We start from the raw sequence: 19,031 nt of genomic DNA, 5'->3' as shown, positions 1-19,031 counted from the left end.
CTGGTGCAGGCGGCCGGGGATGTCATGCGGAGGCCCTAAGCCCCGCCCCACCGCCCTCCGGCAACGGCGGCCGCCGGCGTCGCTCCAGGCCCCGCCCCCTGCGGGGAGGGGGACATCCGGCGCGTGCGGGCGCAGGGGCCACCGGGAAGGGCGGTGTGGTAAACGGGAAACGGCGGAGGCGCCGGTTTGTGACCGCGGCTTTATTGGGCAGCTTTAGAACCGATCGCACCGTTGGGGTCCCGCGGGAGCCGCCCCCCCAACCCCCCGCTGCCATCCCCACCGGCAGGGCCGCCAGGGCTTTTGGCTTCCCCCTGCCACAGGCCCAGCCCCCGGGCTGAGGACGGTAATTCCGAGCCTCTGGCCGCAGCAGCGTCAGGGAGGGAACGCCAGGGCTTTCGTTTATCTGATAGGAGAGTCGCAGGCTCTACGATGGTCCATTTTGTTCCCTCCATAAATTGTCCAAAAGGAGAAAAGGCAAGGTGTTTTCCTTCTTTTAAAATACACCACCAAGTACATTCCAGCCTTTTCAAACTATTTCCTCTCCCTCTCCCAGGAGCTAGACCCTCCAGACACCACCTCCTGCCCCTGCTGTGGCACGCGCTCTTCCCCAAACCTCCAATTCCGCTCCTTGCACCGACTCTCCCCTTCTTCCACCTCTCTCTTTTAGGACTCATTCTCCTAAAAAGAAATTGCTTTCACCCACCGCAAGCAGGGCGGCCGACAGGGCAAAGGGAGAGGAACACTGGGCTTTGCTTCCACAAGGATGCTCCCAGGGTATCGGACCTAACTGTTCCCTGTGCTCCCCCCTTCTAGGGCTCCCCTCCCCTGTGGATCTGCTGGTGCCGGAGGAGTGCAGAGCTCACGGTGAAGCCCTTCCCGCAGTCAGCACAGGCGTAGGGACGCTCCCCGGTGTGGATGCGCCGGTGCTGGATGAGGTGGGCGCTCTGCCGAAAGCTGTCCCCACAGTCGGCACAGGCGTAGGGCCTCTCCCCTGTGTGGACCCGGTGGTGCCGGAGCAGGGCTGATCTCCACAGGAAGTTCTTCCCACACTCGGTGCACTCAAAGGGGCGCTCCCCGGTGTGGAAGCGGCGGTGCTGGATGAGGTGGGAGCTCACAGTGAAGCTCTTTCCACACTCGGTGCACCTGTAAGGACGCTCGCCCATGTGGAACCGCCGGTGTTGGATGAGAGCTGAACTCACGGTAAAGCTCTTCCCGCACTCCGAGCACTCATACGGCTTCTCCCCGGTGTGGACCCGCTGGTGCTTCATGAGCTCGGAGCTCTGGCTGAAGCTCTTCCCGCACTCCGTGCACTCGTAGGGTTTCTCCCCGGTGTGGACCCGCTGGTGTCGCGTCAGGGCCGAGCTCACGCTGAAACTCTTCCCACAGTCGCTGCACTCATAGGGTTTCTCCCCAGTGTGCACTCGCCGGTGCTGGACAAGCTGAGAGTTCCCGGAGAAGCTTTTCCCGCACTCAGAGCACTTGTAAGGCTTCTCCCCGGTGTGGGTTACCTGGTGCCGGATCAGCTTCGAGCTCATGCTGAAGCTCTTTCCGCACTCGGAGCACGCATAGGGCCTCTCCCCTGTGTGGATTCTCTGGTGCTGGATGAGATGCGACCGCTGCCGGAAACTCTCCCCGCACTCAGTGCAGGCGAAGGGTTTCTCTCCGGTGTGGATTCTCCGATGCTGGATGAGGTTGGAGCTCACCCTGAAGCTCTTCCCACAGTCCCCACATATTGTCAGTCTTCCTGCAGAAGGATTTCTCTGCTGGATAATATCTGGCAGTCTCCGGAAACTTTTTCCACACAGTGTCACCCGGCTTTGCCTCTTCCCCAGAGGTCTTTGAACCCTTTCTGACCTGTGTGGGAGGACCGGGTCCTGTGCAGGATTCTGGGAACTGTTCTGCTTGGAGAGTCCCAAGAGTAAACCCATGGACTCCACTGGCCTGGGGATGCCTTGGTGGGCATCTTCCTCTTTCTTGCTCACAATCCCATCTTCTGCTGCAATAAAATGAGAATCCAGAAAGAAGTCACATGCAGGACAGGAAAATTTTGCACAAGGGAAAGCAAAAGAGGACAAATTCTAAAAAATCATCAGATTGACTTTAAGTATAAAAAGTTCTGATATTTCCCTCCAAACTACACAGTGGATTTTTCGGAGTCTTCACAGGAACAAACCCTGGAAATAGCCCTGCATGCAACCCTGCATGCTTTGCCTGATCCTGGATCTACTGAAATTATTGGCATATTGGAGGTAAAAGCTTAGTGCTCAAATGGGAAAGACAGCTGTTCTCCTGGGATATTGTATTTGAAAATGTTATTAAAAGTTGAACTGGGAGGCAGAGAAGGGCGGTAAAGAACTGATTTGTTCAGCAGAACGTTACTTGGGTTGCAACAGATGCAACCTCCCTGCTCTTGTGCTGCTAGTGGTGCAGAGAGAGAGAAGATACACAAAGGAGATGCTGGCCCTAAGGCACGAGACACGGTGACCACCTGGAGCCTGGTTTATGCCAACCTTAGAGCAGAAGAAAGGTAACTTTATGCTTCCATTGGTGCAGAACAAATCTGTCGTGAAAGGTGGTTGGTGAATGCACCCCCAACAATGCTGTGGCTTTTGCTGTCAGTGGGGAAATGTAGCTGTTTGCAGGCTTAATGAGGGCTTGTACACTAAACTGGCAAGACAGGACCTGTGGGGTGTACCCTTCTGCTGCCAGGGAAGGATAAATGGATGCCAGAGGGATGTACACAGGATGTAGAAATGACAACAGGTATCTCTCAAGAGAGGCATCACATGCAGGTTTAAGACAGGTCAATCCAAGAAAGAGACTTCCAGATGATCTCTTTATAGGTACTTCCAGGGGTGAAGGACTTGAAGGATGACTGGCTGTTGACTATACGTAGACCCAAAATATGGAACAGGCTGAGGACCAAAGCCACAAACACACAGACCTCCAGATTTGTCTACTTAAAGATTCAACAGTACCTCCTGCTTCTCTGAAAACTCTTGTGAAATAAATATATCAGTCGCGTGGGATTGATGTACAAACCACTGGCACTTCCTGTGGTCTGGCTGAGTTGTGATAAGGAAGTGCATGCCTTGGTAAAGGAGAGCCACCACTGAACCGTAAGCATGCAATAAAGGAAGAAAAGTATAGAATTTCAGCCCAGACTGATATATGTACATACTCGACCTTCCTCTTTCTAGTCAGTGTAAAAAAACATCACAATATGATTTCACAGCGAACTCCTGAGATACCTTTTATGGCAGTTTGGTGTGGTAGCGATGCCACTTCTTCCCTCATATAGTTTTCATTAAAATCATCCCTTGAGAGGAACAAAAACTGGAACTTTGCTATTCACCATGAAGGCATTTCCACTTGTCTGCAGCTATTGCATCCAGGCCTGGAGGAAAAGAGAAAGGTGATATCCAAAGACAGGACAAGACGAGGACATTTCTGGCAGGCCAGCATGAAGCTCTTGACCTGTCTGTCAGACGTACTGAGTAGACGATGGAGCTAGTGAAGTTGTTCTCTTGCTGTTGGGCCCAGAGAGATATCCTTCACCTACGCTAGCCTTGGTTCTTACACAGAATTTTGGTTCTTTACACAGAACTTGAAAAGGCCTTCAAAGTACACGAAAATAAAGTGTTCAGTGGTGTTCTGTACTTTTTGGGGAAGGTCAGGAGTTTCAAGCTTCTTATTACAATGATGACAGCCATGGCTCCAGCTCACAACTTCTCCAGCTCTCAACAAAAACAACCATTTTTGTTATTTCTGAGACATTGGCATCCGGGACAAGTTGTCTGTAATGGGTTTGATCAAAATCATAATGACCGGGACTCGCTTGGAGGTATTTTAAGCAGAGGGAAAGTAAGTTCACAATGCTGAAGAATTAATACCAGAAGTATAAAGCTGAACTGGCAAAAATGAATGGGCAAGAGAGACAGGAAGAACGTGGTTCTTCCTCAGCTCATGCCAGTTTGGGTCGATGGCAAGACCTCTGTTAAGCTCAAGACTTCCAGTGCTATAGCTGCAAGGCAAGCTGCAGGTAAGCAGAGTAAGCGTACATATTGGGAGAGAACCTAAATATCATCTGAAATGTATCCTTGGATCTCTCTTTCTCAAGAGAAGCTCTGGCTTGTGCTTTGGCCTGCCTCACAGCAGCAGGAGGACAACCGGAGTAAGAGAATTAATGAATAGATGGACAAAGAAGGTAGACTGTGAAAGGGCTGGCATGGCCTTTGGAAATAGATGTCTCACTTCACAAACCACTCGGAGTTCTTCAGAGATGCCACCAATTTCAGCAAAAGGGAGATGTGGAGTCCAAAGGCATTCCCAAAAGACATTCGTCTTTCACCCGAACTGATGAAGCAACTAAGCTGCTATGGGATGAGTGACCCTCAATAAAGTGGTAAGGGAGGGAAAGGGGAGGTGGAAACATCTGCTGGTGCTATTCAGGGTTAAAGCGACAAAGGCTGACTGTAAAGATCAACTATGGCAGAGCCGTATGATACTGATGAAGTGAATGACAGGACATTCATTGCAGGTGAACATGAAGAACTGCAGAGGGGAAGAGCCTCTATACCTTGTGCTTATACCAGGATGGGGCTAGGATGTTCCTGGTATCATCCAGGAATAGCACCTTAGAGTTAGAGCAGACAGGTGAAAACTAGAGCTCCTAGGCAGATAAAACAATTAATCAAATGTTAGCGATTGTTGGTGAAAAAACAGAAAATAAAAGAGAAGAATGTAATTCTGCCTCGCTGCTCAAGCCCTACATCCTGACCGTGTGCGAGGCAGGGACGGATCTTCCATTTCAGAGAAACTCTAATGGAGCTGAGAAAGATACCGAGGGGTGACTCGACTGATCAAAGGTACAGGATGGCTTCTGGAGTGGAGATGACTCAACTGCCTGTTCTGCTGGGAAACGGTACAGCTGATAGGGAATATCAGAGGACTATAAAAACCGTGGGGCGGGTATGGATCCACCCTGCTTTAGTAGTTCTAAATTAAGAACTACTGACATCAAGAGAACTACTAGAAGGCAGCTTCAAAGCAAACCAAAGGTGGCAGTGACTCACAAAACAGCTAAGAAAGCTGCGGAACTCCTTGCTGCAAGCTGTCATGGATGCGAATGCGTACATAACTGCAGAAGACAAGAAAATAGAGAGAGCGCTGCAAGATACCAAACCATCACCTGTCTGGTTTGGGCATTTCTGAGGCCACAGATAACCTGGGCCAGGGACACCACCACTCCTCTGCTCTCCTCCGGGCCTCCAGCCCCTCAGAGGCTGCAGGACAAGCCGGGGGGACCCCCGTGCGACCCCACACCACTACTCTTGTGCGGTCTGGTGGGATCGGGGGTCCTGGCACCGCTCTCCTCCCCGCCGGTTTACCGGTGACGGATGGCTGTTACCTGGACAGGTGCCCCCGGGAAGGCTCGTCCCTCGGTAGGCGTGGAGGCGGGAGAACCACCGCTCCTCCGGTTGATCCATGTGGGAGATCATCTCCGGCTCCGCTCCTGGGGGTCCTGCTCCGGGAAAGGAAACGGGGAGCGTCAGCGAGCTGGGCTTTACCGGAGGGGCTTGGGAACCGGCAGCTCCCCGCCGACCGGGCACCCCTGCGGCCGCGGGGGAGTGAGTGCAGCCGCCGGGCTGGGGGGGCCGAGCGCGGCGGGGTCCCGCCGGGGGATCCCCGGGGCAACACTCCCCCCCCTACTCCCCCCCCCGGCCCGGTACCTGCGCCGGTCCCGGCCGGCCCCGCCGCCAGCCGCTGGTGCCGGGGGCGAGGGGGCCGCTGTCACGTGACGGCAGCGGCCAATGGCGCGCGGCGCCTTCGCCGCTGAGGGAGACCGAAAATGGCGGCGGCGGGGTTGGGATGGCGCCGGGCCCGCCCCACAGCGGGACTCCGCGGGCAGCCCGCCGGACACACCGTACCCTTCGGGGGGCCCTGCTCGTCCCCAGCAGGGGCTGTCCACCACTGACGGGGCGCTCCCAGCTCACGCCACCCCCTCCCCGCACTGGCAGAACCATAGAGTCGTCCAGGTTGGAAGGGACCTTTCAGATCATCGAGTCCAACCATCAACCCAACACTGCCCAAACCCACCACTAACCCGTGTCCCTCAGCACCACGTCTGCCCCTCTGTTAAATACCTCCAGGGATGGCGACTCCACCACTGCCCTGGGCAGCCTTTCCAATGCTTGGCAACCCTTTCGGTGAAGCAGTTTTTCCTAATATCCATCCTAAACCTCCCCTGGCGCAACTTGAGGCCGTTTCCTCTTGTCCCATGGCCTGTTCCTTGGGAGAAGAGACCGACCCCCCCCCCGGCTACCCCCTCCTTTCAGGGAGCTGTAGAGAGCGAGAAGGTCTCCCCTCAGCCTCCTCCAGGCTGAAGACCCCCAGCTCCCTCAGCCGCTCCTCACAGGACTTGTGCTCCAGACCCCTCACCAGCTCCGTTGCCCTCCTCTGGACACGCTCCAGCACCTCAGTGTCTTTCTTGCAGCGAGGGGCCCAAAACTGGACACAGTATAGGGCCTCTCTGGTGCAGGGTGAGACACCATGGCTGCCTGAGTGTCTCCTCACAGGAGAAGGGCTCCTCTCTGGGTGCCTGTGGAGGAGAAGACTGGGCAGGATTATCCCCATCAGGCCAACAGCAAACACCCACCATGGGGACAACACCATCTGTTCCTCGCAGATACTCAGTGACCAAGACATGATGGCAGCCAGCGCTTTCTGAGGAGAAGAAAGTACCTAGAGGACACCAAGGCAGAGCTCTGGGAATTCATACTTGGCTCAGTGCCCTTCCAAGAGATGATGATCTGCTGGGGACACTGCCAGGCTGCTGGAGCCTCCTTGGTCCCGAGAGCGGAGATGTAGCCTTCGGTGTTGGGAAAGGGGGAGTGGGCTTGTGCTGTGCTCCGTCACAAGCTTAAATCCTTAGCAATCACTTAAATCCTTAGTGAGAACCCACTCCTTGGTGATCTACGCTTACAAGATGACTGCCTGGGCAGTAGAGCAGCTGGAGAGGCCAGGAACCTGGCAGAGAAGTACTGCAGGTACCTCCAAAACCCTGTTCTGGGGGACAGCAACTGAATTGCAGAGACACCTTTGCTGAAGGCTGCAACAACTCTTCCAGGTGCTTTGTGTCATTAAACAAGCAGCTTATATGCAATGCCTCCGGAAGAAATTTTATGCTGGAATGATCTGAAAAGCAAACAAGTCCATTTGAAATGGACTTCCAGAACAGCTCCAGTCCCCTTAAAGAACTACAGGAAGGATTGCTCTCGGATTTATCCCTTCAATATCTAAATGCTGTCACTGTAAGCGCAATACCTGGGCCATGCTGGCCCAACAGTCACCACTCCGGACTTTACAGCATTGTCATATTTTGTAGTCAAATGGGCCCTTCTGTGGGTCTTGGCCGTGGCAGAGACCATGGTGACAGGTCACACCCACTCAAGAAATGCCATTAAGAAAGGGTGACTTCTGGAGTAAGCGGACACACAGAACTGTGCCCGCGTAAGAAAACAGCTCTCTTCTCACGTGCAAGATGGTTATGTAAACATCTGCAGCACAGCTTTTCAGAATAAACCTACTGAGGCTATTTTTCTTTCAGGCAGGAAACGTGACAATACCCAAAACCAACATGGTGTAGCTGCAAAGGAGTATCAATCATCAATCCCACAGACCCTTTGATTGTCACAGGGAATTCAGAAGCAGTGTCTTCCAAAGCTCGCTCAGAGCTCGCATCTTGGTAAGGCAGCAGCTTTGTGCAATGCCAGTAATGTTATCTGCTCCTTTCCTTAATTTAAAAATAATACCTTAGTTGAAAAGGTTGTTTTTTTCCTGCAGCCTTGGAAGTGTTAAAACAAACAGGACTATCAAAATATTTTTGCTAGCTGTTAGTACACAGTTGGAAATAAAAAATGATGACAATGTATTTTCCAAGACAAATGAGCCTGCATTAGCAAGGTAAGAAAACACAGAAATAGCTACAAATCCAACTGTTTGGCAACACATTATCACTGGCAGATGGCAACACCAGCGTTAGCTCGGGGAGGCACGCTTTGCTTACGGATAAATGAAGCAGGCGAATGAATAATTGCTTTCAGATAATTTGCAGTGTATGGCAGATCTGTCCTTGCGGTCTTGAAGGCTGTAAAAGATGTTAAATCCTTTTCTCATCATCCGAGAAAAGTTCTAGAATTACGAGAGACATTTCATTTTGTCAGCCTCAGCAACAAGGAGGCATCGAGGCAAGCCTCTGCAGAACGGTCACCTCCAAACCCTGGCAGCACAGAAGTGGTATTTGAAATCATCTTTCCACATTAGGCAAAGACCGCCCAGTTGCAAGGTTTAAGGATGACAAAGACAGGAGGATGGAGACCTTTAAGTGATTAACATTCTGATTTTTTTCATAACACACTGAACATTTTTTTATAACACAGTGCTATTTGAATGATTGTAATCTATATCCACTGCACAGTGACACTGCGTTCATTGAAGGTTAAGATGTAATAAAGAATTAACTGCAAAATCTGTGATCGTAAATACAAGTCTTACTGAAAAACAGAGCAAAAAAGCAGGGAAGGGATCTTATTTATTTTCTCATATTAAGACTGGTAAGTAGGACGGAAGCTTTTTCCGTGTATGAAGTGCGTACTTGAGAGAGGAATACATGGTATACTGAGGGAAACAACATTTCCTAGAATGCCACTTCAGGCAAGCCTTGTCCTTTCCACGTAACAAAGTCATCTCCTGGCAACTCCCGCACAAGAAGGTGGGGGAAGGAAAAGTGATGTGACTGCCAAGGGAGAAAACCATCCCAAATTCCTGAAAATTCACCAGACATGGCAGAAGGCTTTGCTAGGAGGTCCCCCCACCATCATACAACGCCATGACACCTGACAGAGGAGGTTCAGAAGTGGTCGCCCATTTCCCCTCCACCAGCAGCCCACCGGACCCTCCACCCCAGGTCTCCCTTACTTTTGGCTAGCTCGTCTCTCTCCAGGTAGCCAATTCATCAGCTGCTGCCAGGTGGTCACTCCTATTCCACCTCTTCTTGCTGCTGGGCACTTGTGACAACTCTCCTTCCTCCAGTTCTCTGCTTGGGGTTTCGGACAGTTCAGGCACAGACTGTGGACTCTACTGCTCTCGACTAGACCCAACTTTGGTGCTTCGAAACCCCACCCAAGTCTGTCATAAGACATTATTTATAGTCTATCATTACATCGCAAATAGTTTATTGTGTAGAATATAAATCAAATAAAACCAAGGATATGCTTTAACAAAAATAGAAAAATATTTATAAGTTCCAAATATATAAATAGGTTTAGAAATCTGGCTTCTTTTTTTGAAGTGTTGTGTCCCTTTTGTTGAGTGAGACCCTTTGCAGACTCAGAACTGTCAGAACAGACAAAAGTCAGAAGATGTTGTGAAAGTAAATACATAAAAGATGACAATTTAGGGTCCGAGACTTCCCCAAGAGTCCCAGACAGTTTACAACCCAAGATCAGTCCAGTTTGAAAACAAGACTGGTCAGAGAAGTGGGTTTAGATCAGGTTAGAAGTGCTGAAGAGATCCAATGGGCACTATAATACTGTTTTCTTAAAAACATCTCTGTCAAGGACATACTCCAGCTACACTGACAAGGTAAAACGGCACTCAGAAAATAGAGCAGATGGTACCTTTAACACAGATCTAGCACGCAAGCGAACACATAGAACCAAATGTTCGAATCTAAAGGGCTTTCAGATGACACCTGGTGTCAGAGGGCATGTTTGGGAGACATCACAGAGAGACCAGAAAAACACCTCTGCTGTTTTGCAGCCATTTAAGAAACACAGATTTAAGAGTTTTACCAGAAATTACAAATTGAGCTGAGGACAGAAGACAGGCATTGTTTTTCCTCAACACTCCCTGCCTTAACAATCAGCAGGGCAATTGTATGCTGAAGAAAGGAAGACAGAAGTCACTGGGCTTTAAACAGTCAGTGCTTCACACAGGGGTAAAGGGGACAGGTTTCTTGCAGGCGGGTTATTCTACTGAATACTGGAATTTGAAGGGTGAAGCATTTCTCAGCCTAAGGCCAGGGAAAAGGTCTTGGCAAGTGTCACGGGGGGAAGCACCTGCCTCTAGAAGCACCACCAGGAAGAAAAGTTGGGGACCTAAAACGTATTAGAAAAATGGAAAGAAAAGGCACAAGAAGAAAATAGGGGGACGGGGAAGAGGCTCCAGATGACCTGCGCGCTGAAGGCACTGGAGGAGTGGGCAATTCGTCAGAGCCATTCTCCAGCATGTCATCTGCGAGCAGACCACAGGGAGGAGCAGTGCACCCACCGATCACAGCACCACTGCTAGCACCAGGCTGGAACGGCGTTTCCAGCTTATCAGGAAGGCCTCCATGTACAAAATTTTCAGGATGGAGGAGTGGGCTCCATTCAGTATCGTCTCCTCTGTTTTTTCTTCCCCTTTCTTTTCTGTTCCTTCTCTTTCCGGGCTCCGGCTGTGGTAAATGTGATACAGTGAGCATCTAAAAAGTCCAGCAGCTTTGCCTTGGAAATTTTAATGCCGTTCTGTTTCAGCTCTGTGTGCAGGTCTGCCAGTTCAATTGGTTCATAAAAGAGAATCCTGCGGTACAGGGCTGTGTTTGAACGGATGTAGCACCTTACTGCCTCCAGCTTCTCTTCTTCCCGAGCTGCTGCCTGAGATGCTGGAAACTCCTCTTCCTCCTCCTCGGATGCAAAAGCACAGGCTTCAAATCCATTCACAAAAGAACTAAAAGCGAGATCAAGTAAATGAGAGATCAAGGAAAGAACAGGCCAGCCAGGACAGGCCATCCCCAAGTCCCTGGTGGCCAACCCCTGTGACCACCCTCTGTAGGATCACAGACTCTCCAATACCAGCACCCACAAAATGAACGAAGCAGAAGATGGCATGTGTTCTGCCGCCGCAGCGCTGGTCCTGCTCACCCAGCCCCGGAGCTGCCTGGCATTCCTTGCTCCTGACCCACAGCACCTACTGCTGCCATACCGCAGCAGCCTCCACCGCACAGTGCTGTGCCGTCCTCTCCCTACTCTGGCTGCAGGCTCTCAGGCAACACTGAGGGCTCCCTGTCGCTTGAACTTACGGAGACCAGGCATGCCGGATTTGGGCCTTGCCCACACACAGCCACACTGTGTGCACTTCTGTGTTCTGAGAATAGCTCACTGGGAATTAGACTAAAGAAACTCAAAGCCTATTTCTCTTGTAGGAGCATGTTGACCTTCAAATGACAAGCCCTAGGAGGTGTCAGGGCCACTGTAGGCCACATGGACACTCCTTTGTCTGCCATGTTCCTAGCTCATCTCTGCCCTGCACCACTGACCATTGCTTTGTTTAGTATTTTTTTTCCCTTACCTCTGTGAACCAAAAGAGATGTCGCTTCCATCCAATGAAGAAACTGCAGACTCCTGAGATGCCGAGAGCATTGGTTCCTCACCATCAGCTTCCAGAGACCATCCCTCTGGAGATATAGATGACCTTTTGTGCTCTTTGCCTCCTTCTGGGTGATGTGACATTTTAGTTCCCTCCTTGGGTGCTGCACAGCCTGTTTCATGGGCTCCAACAAGGTCGTCATCAGCCCTCCCCACAGGGAGCACTGAAGAAGCCGTAGCAACCTGCTTCCTTTTGCCCACAGCCCTTGGGGCACTGGCACGCTTTCCACCTGCAGCCTGGCCTGCCTTCGACTGCTTAGAACGTTTGGCTGGGGACTTCTGCAGGGGACGCTGGGAAGATGGGATATCATCCTCAAAGTCAGAGTCCACATCCCGGTGAGTATACTGGAATATCTCCTTCAGCTTCAGCACCATCTGGCGTTTTGGGAGAGCACGAACCCCAAATCTGAAAGAGAAAGGTGGGAGCTCAGGTTAAGATAACGCTGCACCTGCCACTGTCACAGCTCAGGAAGGGACTCAGGCCAGGAAGTCCAGTGGTCAGCTGGAAAAATGTGACATGACCTCCAAAAAACACTGATTGGAGCTCCACCGAGCTTTCCCTTTCAACCCAGGGGCTTTCTTTCACACCACCTGCCAGCCAGTTGCTGCTCATAAAGAGATGTACTCGTGGAGGTAACGCTCACCTGCTCAACTCCTTCTTCAGCTGCGGGGTCTCCATGATGGAGTAAGCTGGCATTGGTGTCATTGGAGTGCTGGGAGGCTTGTCGTTCTCCTGAAAGGAAGGTTCTGCAGCAGAATGAAATTACCATGACCGGAATTAGTACAGAAAGGATTTGGAATGGCTGATGTCTTCCCCTCTTAGTGGCAGATATTCTAATATTATATAACAATTGTTTAAATAGCACTACTTTTCTACAAGCTCTTTTAATTATTACTCAGCTTCACACTGCATGGAACAATCAACGCTTTGTTTTTTTCCTAAGCTGGGATACTTGGTTTTTATTGCCTTTAAATCAGAAAACAGCTTAAATTAAGACATATGTCACGTCTGAATATGAACCCCATTCAGGTCTTTGTTAGAACAGGCAACATTTACAAGGCAGTTAAAAAAACATGTTTACTCAATTCTGTGAAATGGCTCTTCTCCCAGGAAGGAAATTTCGTAACAGAGACTTGCAGAAGACACTGAGCAAGTCAGGCTCCTGGGGTCCTGAGTTAGATACTGATTTAATGATGCCAATTTACCGATACTGTGAAGCACAGTCAGTCTAACCCATCATGTTCTAAACACCCATTAAACTAATCATTTGGTATGGCATAATTAATAATACGTTTAGTCAGATACTATAAGATCAATTACTGGGCTTAGATGGAAGGAACCACACAAGGGTATGTGCCAGGCACGCAGAGGTCTGTTCTGAGGGCCCAGACCAGAAAACAGAAGGCAGCAGAAGGCAGCAGAAGACAGCAGTGCCTCAGCAGAGCTTTTAGAAAGGATGGCACGAGTGAAGCCCACCTGTGGGCAGGGACCCTTTCAATGTATCAAGTGAACAAGTGAGATGACCACTTAAAAAGAAAACAATTCAACCTAGTCCAATAAATCTATTCTCAATATCAGCTCTCACCAGGAGTCTCCACAGGATCTGTCTGACAGGCACCGGCTGCAGCTGGCAACCGCTGAGACAGAGGAAGCATCTCTGGAAATTCATCTTCCTCCTCTTCTCCGTTCCAATCATCCCAGATTTTGGAGTTCAGGTAACTTGGTCTACTGCCCACTGGTGAACATGCCTCAATAGGGCTCTTTTCAAGACAGAGCAAAGTTGTTCTTCTGCCAACAGGACTTCCTCGAAGAGGGGTACTGCCCTTAATTTCCTGCGCGTGGGCTGGGCTCTCCCCCTGGTTGTGCCAAGAGCCTGGTTGGGCGCTGCTGGCAGTGCTGGTCTTCGCATGGCTGACCCGGTTGGAGTCCTGGCTGTTACCTCTGACTGGCGACAGATATTCAACCTGCCAGCAGTCATTGAAGGGGATTGGGGGCTCGTCACAAAGCAGGACGCTACTACTCACAGAAGGGAGACTTATTTCCTTTTCACTGTCCTCTACCTCAACCACACTGATATTTGCTTTATCTTCCGACAACTGCTCCTGGCGTGGAGGCGCAGGTTGGGATAAAAATGAGATCTTGGCACACTTGCTTTTTATGTTGGTGTGTCCAGGGGACAGAACTGGATCTGCTGGAGAAACCGGTGGGGAGTTCTTGGAAAACGATCCCGGTGCTGGGCTGCTGGGAAGGCTCCCTCCACTGACTGAGGTTTCCATAGGCAAATGTTTGTCTGACAACATTGTTTCACCAACTTTTATTAAATTTCCAGCCATTTCATGGTTACTATTATCTGCTGCTAAGTTCTTTGTGCTGAGTTTAGATCCTGGACTCTTTAAAAAATTAATACTGGTGATCACAGTCTGTGTTGAGAAACTTCTGCTTTTGCTCAGAACCGGTGTGTCTGGCACTAGCCAGGAGCTGTCTGTACATGAAGACATTTCATGACCAAGGCTTTTTTGAGGGCTCAGGTTTGGACTGCGTTTGCTCTCCGTGCAAGCATCCATTTGTCTACTGAGAGGCAATTCAGTGGATATCTTTACATTGTTACTTATATGCCCTGTATCCGTAATGCCACCTGAGCCCTGGGTTGATCTCAGCTCTGTTTCAGCGACTGATGAGTTAGGTTCAGGTTTTGGTGTTTCAGGACCTCGCTCTATGTTTGTACATTTCAGTTGCCCAGGGATTTCCATTTCCTTCTGAGCAGAGCCTGACTCTGGTGACTTCTTGTTTTGTTGTAATTCCATTTCATCATCAGAAGATAAAACAATAACATCACCCTCCTCGTTCCCCTGAGCTGCAGCATCCCCAGTTCTGACGATGGGTGATGACAACACTGGCACATACGTATGCTTGTTTAGATCAACGTTGAGAAGCTCTGCTGGAGAAATTGTGTTGTCGTTTCTTGATGCAGTATCCTGCTCATTGGCTTTCTGAAAGCGCGTTTCATCAGATGGGAATGATTTTTCCTTTTTGTTTTGCTTTGGTGTCGACACATGTTCTCTGGCACGCTTTCTCTCTCTTTTTGGGGATGCAGGTGAAGACCCAAGAGCAGGAAAAAGGGGCACATAAAGTTTAGGAGGAGGACTCCTGTAAAAACCATTCCTATGTGGAGAGAGGTCTTTTTGTGACTTGCTGTACAGATGTGAATCATTAACATCAACATGTTTTTCACTAGGAGCCTTTCCTGATTCTCTGATAACCTCTTCCATTGGGGAAGGCTCACAGTAATCCCCCTGAGTTGCAGAAAACAAGTGTTCATAACTTTCATTTATATTAGTATCACTGTTGAAGTTAGGAAACTGTTCTTCACAGTGATCTGCCCCATCATGTGAGACCTGAGATGACTTGGAATCCTTCACACCTTCATCTCTCCTAACGGTCTCTCCTTCATTAGCGGTGGCACCATGGGATGCTACGTCCCATTTTTGAGGTTCACTGTGGTGAAGAACAAAAGTGGTCTGTGCAGCATTCACACTCTTGCACCTATTTATATTCTGCATTTTCTCCTGTGCAGAGGAGCCACATTTAGATCTTTCCACATCATTGTCATCCCTCAAATCTTTGAAGTTGTTGCTTATTGAAGCAGATTCAGATCTCTCTACCTCTTCCTCCTCAGTTTGCTGGTTTGTACCTTGGGCTGCCTCAGTATCACTGCAGACGCTGCAGTCTGTTCCCTCGCTCACCTCTGTTTCACCTTGAGCCATCTTTCTCTGAGTTGCAGCAAACTCATAGATTTCCTCCAGCTCCTGTTCACCCACCCCATTGTCATCTTCCTTCTGGCATTCAGGGTCCAGCATAGGTTCTTCTTCCTCATCTTCACCCACCCACACTGACTTCAAGAGGTCTTGGAAGTTCTCAGCTCTGTCCTCACAATCTTTTTCATCCCTCACAGAGATAAGATCATCTTCTGAATCCACTCCAGAAGACACCTGACTCTCTCCAGTGTTGTTTTCACACTTTGCCATCAGTTCCCTCACACCAAACCTGCAAGAATATAATAATAATAATAATGTTAGTATTTTCCTCCTCCAGTATTTCTTAACCATTTGGCTGCCTGATCACTCGTGTGAGCCTTGTAAAGAATTTTCATGACGATGCTGGTTTCCTAAGATGTACAAGATTCAGTATACTCCTAAAATTCAGATTCCCTTTTCCAGGTGTCACTCACATAAAAGCATCAGGCTCACTCTTGCTATGTTTGAGACTAAACAGCTCTACAACTACACTAAAACCTCTTTGTCATTTGCACTGGTGAGAGCCCCTAGAATGGCCGGATAATGTCTGTCACGTGTAAGCTTCATGGCATCTCAGCAACTGCTCCTATTTCAAGCTCTTTAATTAGCACACACCTAGGATCACGACTGAGAGCGTGGCTGACACAACACATTAGCATTCTAACACAAGTGTTGTTCAGATTAAGTGCATCACTAGTGCAATGCTATGAGAATCAGATATAGAAGATATACTCATCATCACTGTCCGCATCAGCCGTCAATAAAGATCCTGAGACAAAACTCTTGGCAAAAGTTTGCTAGGAATATATTGAACACAGAAAATCTCACACAAGTACAATTTGTGTGAGAATCTCATGGAAAAGATGAGGGTAGGATGTTCTTATGTTCAAGTTTCATTGAAGATGTAAGGAGAGGACTATGGAATTTGTGAGCCACTAAAACTGCAAGGGGGTCTGTGTGGCTGAAAGCAGGAGGGGATCCAAAACGTGGCCACGATACAAACCTGGCAGCCAGAGTCCCCACCTGGGGCAGCACCCCAGCAGGGATGTCAGCATCAGCAGCATAAAGGTATCGCAGGAAGGCGCACACTGCCTCTCCTGTCACGTCACTCAGCAGCACACGGCGCGTCTGCGCGTTCCCATCCTCCTCCACCAAGAACCCTTCGCTGTGAACCTGGGGTAGGAAGAAAACAAAGTCCATTTGCTGTAAAGGAATAGCAACAGCAATGTTCTTGTTCCTATCACCTTACTGCTTTAATTCACTAAAGTCTCATCCTGGGACCAGGACCTGATGACTCAGAGGGAATCCAAAATGACCAGTTATGCAGAGCTTCATGTGGAACGGGCCATTTCCTTCCTAACGCTACAGCCGTTGGCTTGGATAAAGTTTGATTACTCGAATTGGTTTAGTCACACATATAAAAGATGGTCTTAGAGTCCTCCAGTTAGTTTTGGAATCAAATTACTTCCCAGAACACAAGTTCCAGAGTTATCAACACCTCTCTACAAGTGAGCTTCCTCTGATCTGTTTTGAATTTACTTACCCTTGATGCACTGCCAAAACTCTAGTTCTCCTGATGTCTCAAAGGAAAAGAGACACCACACAAAATACTATTCCACTGAACTGGACCATTATCTGTGAGGGTCCAATTTGACCTCAGGTTTCGGCAAAAATGCGTCTCCAGTTCAGGAAGGTCTTACTTCCTTTGCAGCCAAATCACGTATTATGCAATCTGAAACTCTCTCCAACATCAGGGGACGCCATGCAACAGAAAACACGAGCTCCAAAGTCATCTTTGATTAATTACTGTCTCCTTGTTACCCGAAGAAGAGCAGTCCCTCACCTATACAGAAAATAAACATGAAATGCTGCTCTGCAGGTGGGGACTTACAGGAAAACAAGCCTTTGCAGGAATCAAAAATACAGCATGGGGCCAATCCCACAACTCTACCCACACAAATGATTCCTGCCCATGAAAACAGTGGACGGGAATGCTGAAGCCAGACAGAGTTGCAGGGAAATAATAAGAGAACGTGGCTAACCCAGCTGTTTTTAAAGTCATTTGATCTGTGGGCACATGCACATTTGCTAATGGTTACAAATATCCCTTAAAAATTTTCATGTAAGACTGCTGTATGGCATATATGAACTTGCTTCCCCTCCCCAAACTCTCATGGACCCCTTAGAAATGGCGTGAGTCACCCTGGGTGGAAACTACTGCCAACACGCACGAGGATAAAACTAATTCTACTGTTTCCACAAGGACAGCTTTAAAGAAAGCTTCCTTTGTCAGGGAGCTGGCTGTATGGACTGGTAGCAGCTCTGTGAAAGAGCAGAGTTCAAATCTTAGGCTCGGTGCCTTTCACTGTCCCGACAGGAGACTGCATAGGAGCAGGCTGGGAACTATTCAACCCAAAATGCTTCCAGGAACAGAAGAACTACTTCAGTAGCCTTGCAGAAAAGCACAATTCAGTGCAGCTACCTCCAAAGCAACTCTGAGAGTGACAAAACCTCTGTGTAGGTTATTTTCAAGTACTTCCCAGAATCTCTCTACACCAGAGAGAGATGCTTCCAGCCTGGGTGACAGGCAGGACACACCAAGACGGACAAGGCACTCTGCACTTGCACAAGTACAAAAATCCAAGGGCAAAAAGCACTTAGGAAGCTTCTTCCACTGCTCATGGGCAGAATGCAAGGAAGGATCCTTGCCTCCCCCATAGCCCTCCCAGACAAAGTACCATATTTTCCACCACTTTGTCAGGATTCTGGTTTCCTAAGCTGGAAAACCACTGCAAATCCAGAGGCGCTTGCCATCAGACCCAGCAGTGCTCTGTGCCGATTCCGTCGCATTAACTGATTGTAGGTGTGGGCAGTCTGGGCTTTCCTGAAGCAGAGGAGGAAAGCATGCCAGCAGTACTTACAAGTTGAACGACCTGCGGACACCGTGCGTACAACACAAACATGTGGGCATAAAGGACTTCCCCAGAGTCCACCTGGAATTGGACATCACTTAAGTGGGGGTTGTTGACCATTGCACTGAAATCTTCAGCCAGCAACCTGAGAGAGGACTAGAACACAGAAAGAACACAAAGACAGAAGTTACATTACAGCTGTCAAACATTTCCCTGAAAAATAAGAAGGGAATAACTCAGTTTGTCAGCACTGCCGTAGCGTGGGCCCCAACTTGGACACACTGCCCCTGCCTCCTGAAGATAATCATCAGCATTATCAACTTCAACCCTTCCATACGACAAATAAGCAGACAAGTCTAACAGACGTTTCTGGCTTTGTTTTCCTCCACTTTTTCACAGTCTGGCAATTGTGAAGAACGGGCAGTTATGTTGTATTCTACTATACTTGTTCTGCCTTGTATTACAGCAAATTATCACCCTCAGATCTTCACCACACCATTTCCTGATGTGGTCTAGCTGCTGCCTAGAGTTGGCCTCTTGATCTACTGCCTTCTACCACATTTTTAGGAAACTGTAATTTCCACTTTGACGGACTTGAACTCAATTCACTATAATTAGAGTAAGAGGACAGAGGATGACTCAGGGATGGGGTAATGAGCCTTTCTTCTCTCATTCACTGTCTGGCAATTACAGCTGAGAAGAGCAGATCCGCAACAAGGGGCCCACATAGAATTAAACTAATGTAGGTGTCTAGTTCAAAGGAATTTATGTGCATGTTACTGAAACCTCTTTTGAAAATTCCACTCAATTATAAAAAAGAAACAGAATTTCGATTATCATTCTAGAACTACTTGCT

General features: G+C 49.0%; 2 protein-coding genes across 7 annotated transcripts in view; both read right to left on the bottom strand.

Moving 5' to 3' along the window:
* Positions 1-82: 82 nt before the first annotated feature.
* LOC134519674 (zinc finger protein 501-like) lies at positions 83-6,045 on the bottom strand. 2 transcript variants are annotated; one of them, XM_063344146.1, is made up of 3 exons: positions 5,411-6,045; positions 3,252-3,397; positions 83-1,996 (listed from the first exon to the last, which is right to left on the bottom strand). In XM_063344146.1, exons 2-3 carry the CDS (start codon positions 3,295-3,297, stop codon positions 810-812), a joined length of 1,233 nt encoding a protein of 410 aa, XP_063200216.1. In that variant the 5' UTR covers positions 3,298-3,397; positions 5,411-6,045; the 3' UTR covers positions 83-809. The 2 variants fall into 2 exon arrangements, with proteins under 2 accessions (XP_063200216.1, XP_063200215.1); XM_063344145.1 differs by lacking the exon at positions 3,252-3,397 and having other exon boundaries at positions 5,411-5,524; positions 5,733-5,785.
* A 1,834-nt stretch (positions 6,046-7,879) lies between these two features.
* The window catches only part of SLX4 (SLX4 structure-specific endonuclease subunit), a 33,953-nt gene continuing 22,801 nt past the window's right edge, over positions 7,880-19,031 (bottom strand). For all 5 annotated transcript variants that reach the window (XM_063344326.1, XM_063344328.1, XM_063344327.1 and 2 more), the window contains 6 exons: positions 18,185-18,331; positions 16,267-16,436; positions 13,055-15,513; positions 12,113-12,215; positions 11,392-11,874; positions 7,880-10,770 (listed from right to left, as the gene is read on the bottom strand). In XM_063344326.1, the coding sequence (XP_063200396.1) occupies positions 10,434-10,770; positions 11,392-11,874; positions 12,113-12,215; positions 13,055-15,513; positions 16,267-16,436; positions 18,185-18,331 (3,699 nt within the window). In that variant the 3' untranslated portion in view covers positions 7,880-10,433. The remainder of the gene's footprint in view (positions 10,771-11,391; positions 11,875-12,112; positions 12,216-13,054; positions 15,514-16,266; positions 16,437-18,184; positions 18,332-19,031) is intronic.

This window comes from Chroicocephalus ridibundus, chromosome 8, assembly GCF_963924245.1.
Source record: "Chroicocephalus ridibundus chromosome 8, bChrRid1.1, whole genome shotgun sequence".
NCBI classification, from domain to species: domain Eukaryota; kingdom Metazoa; phylum Chordata; class Aves; order Charadriiformes; family Laridae; genus Chroicocephalus; species Chroicocephalus ridibundus.
This window is presented reverse-complemented; position numbering and strand designations above follow the sequence as displayed.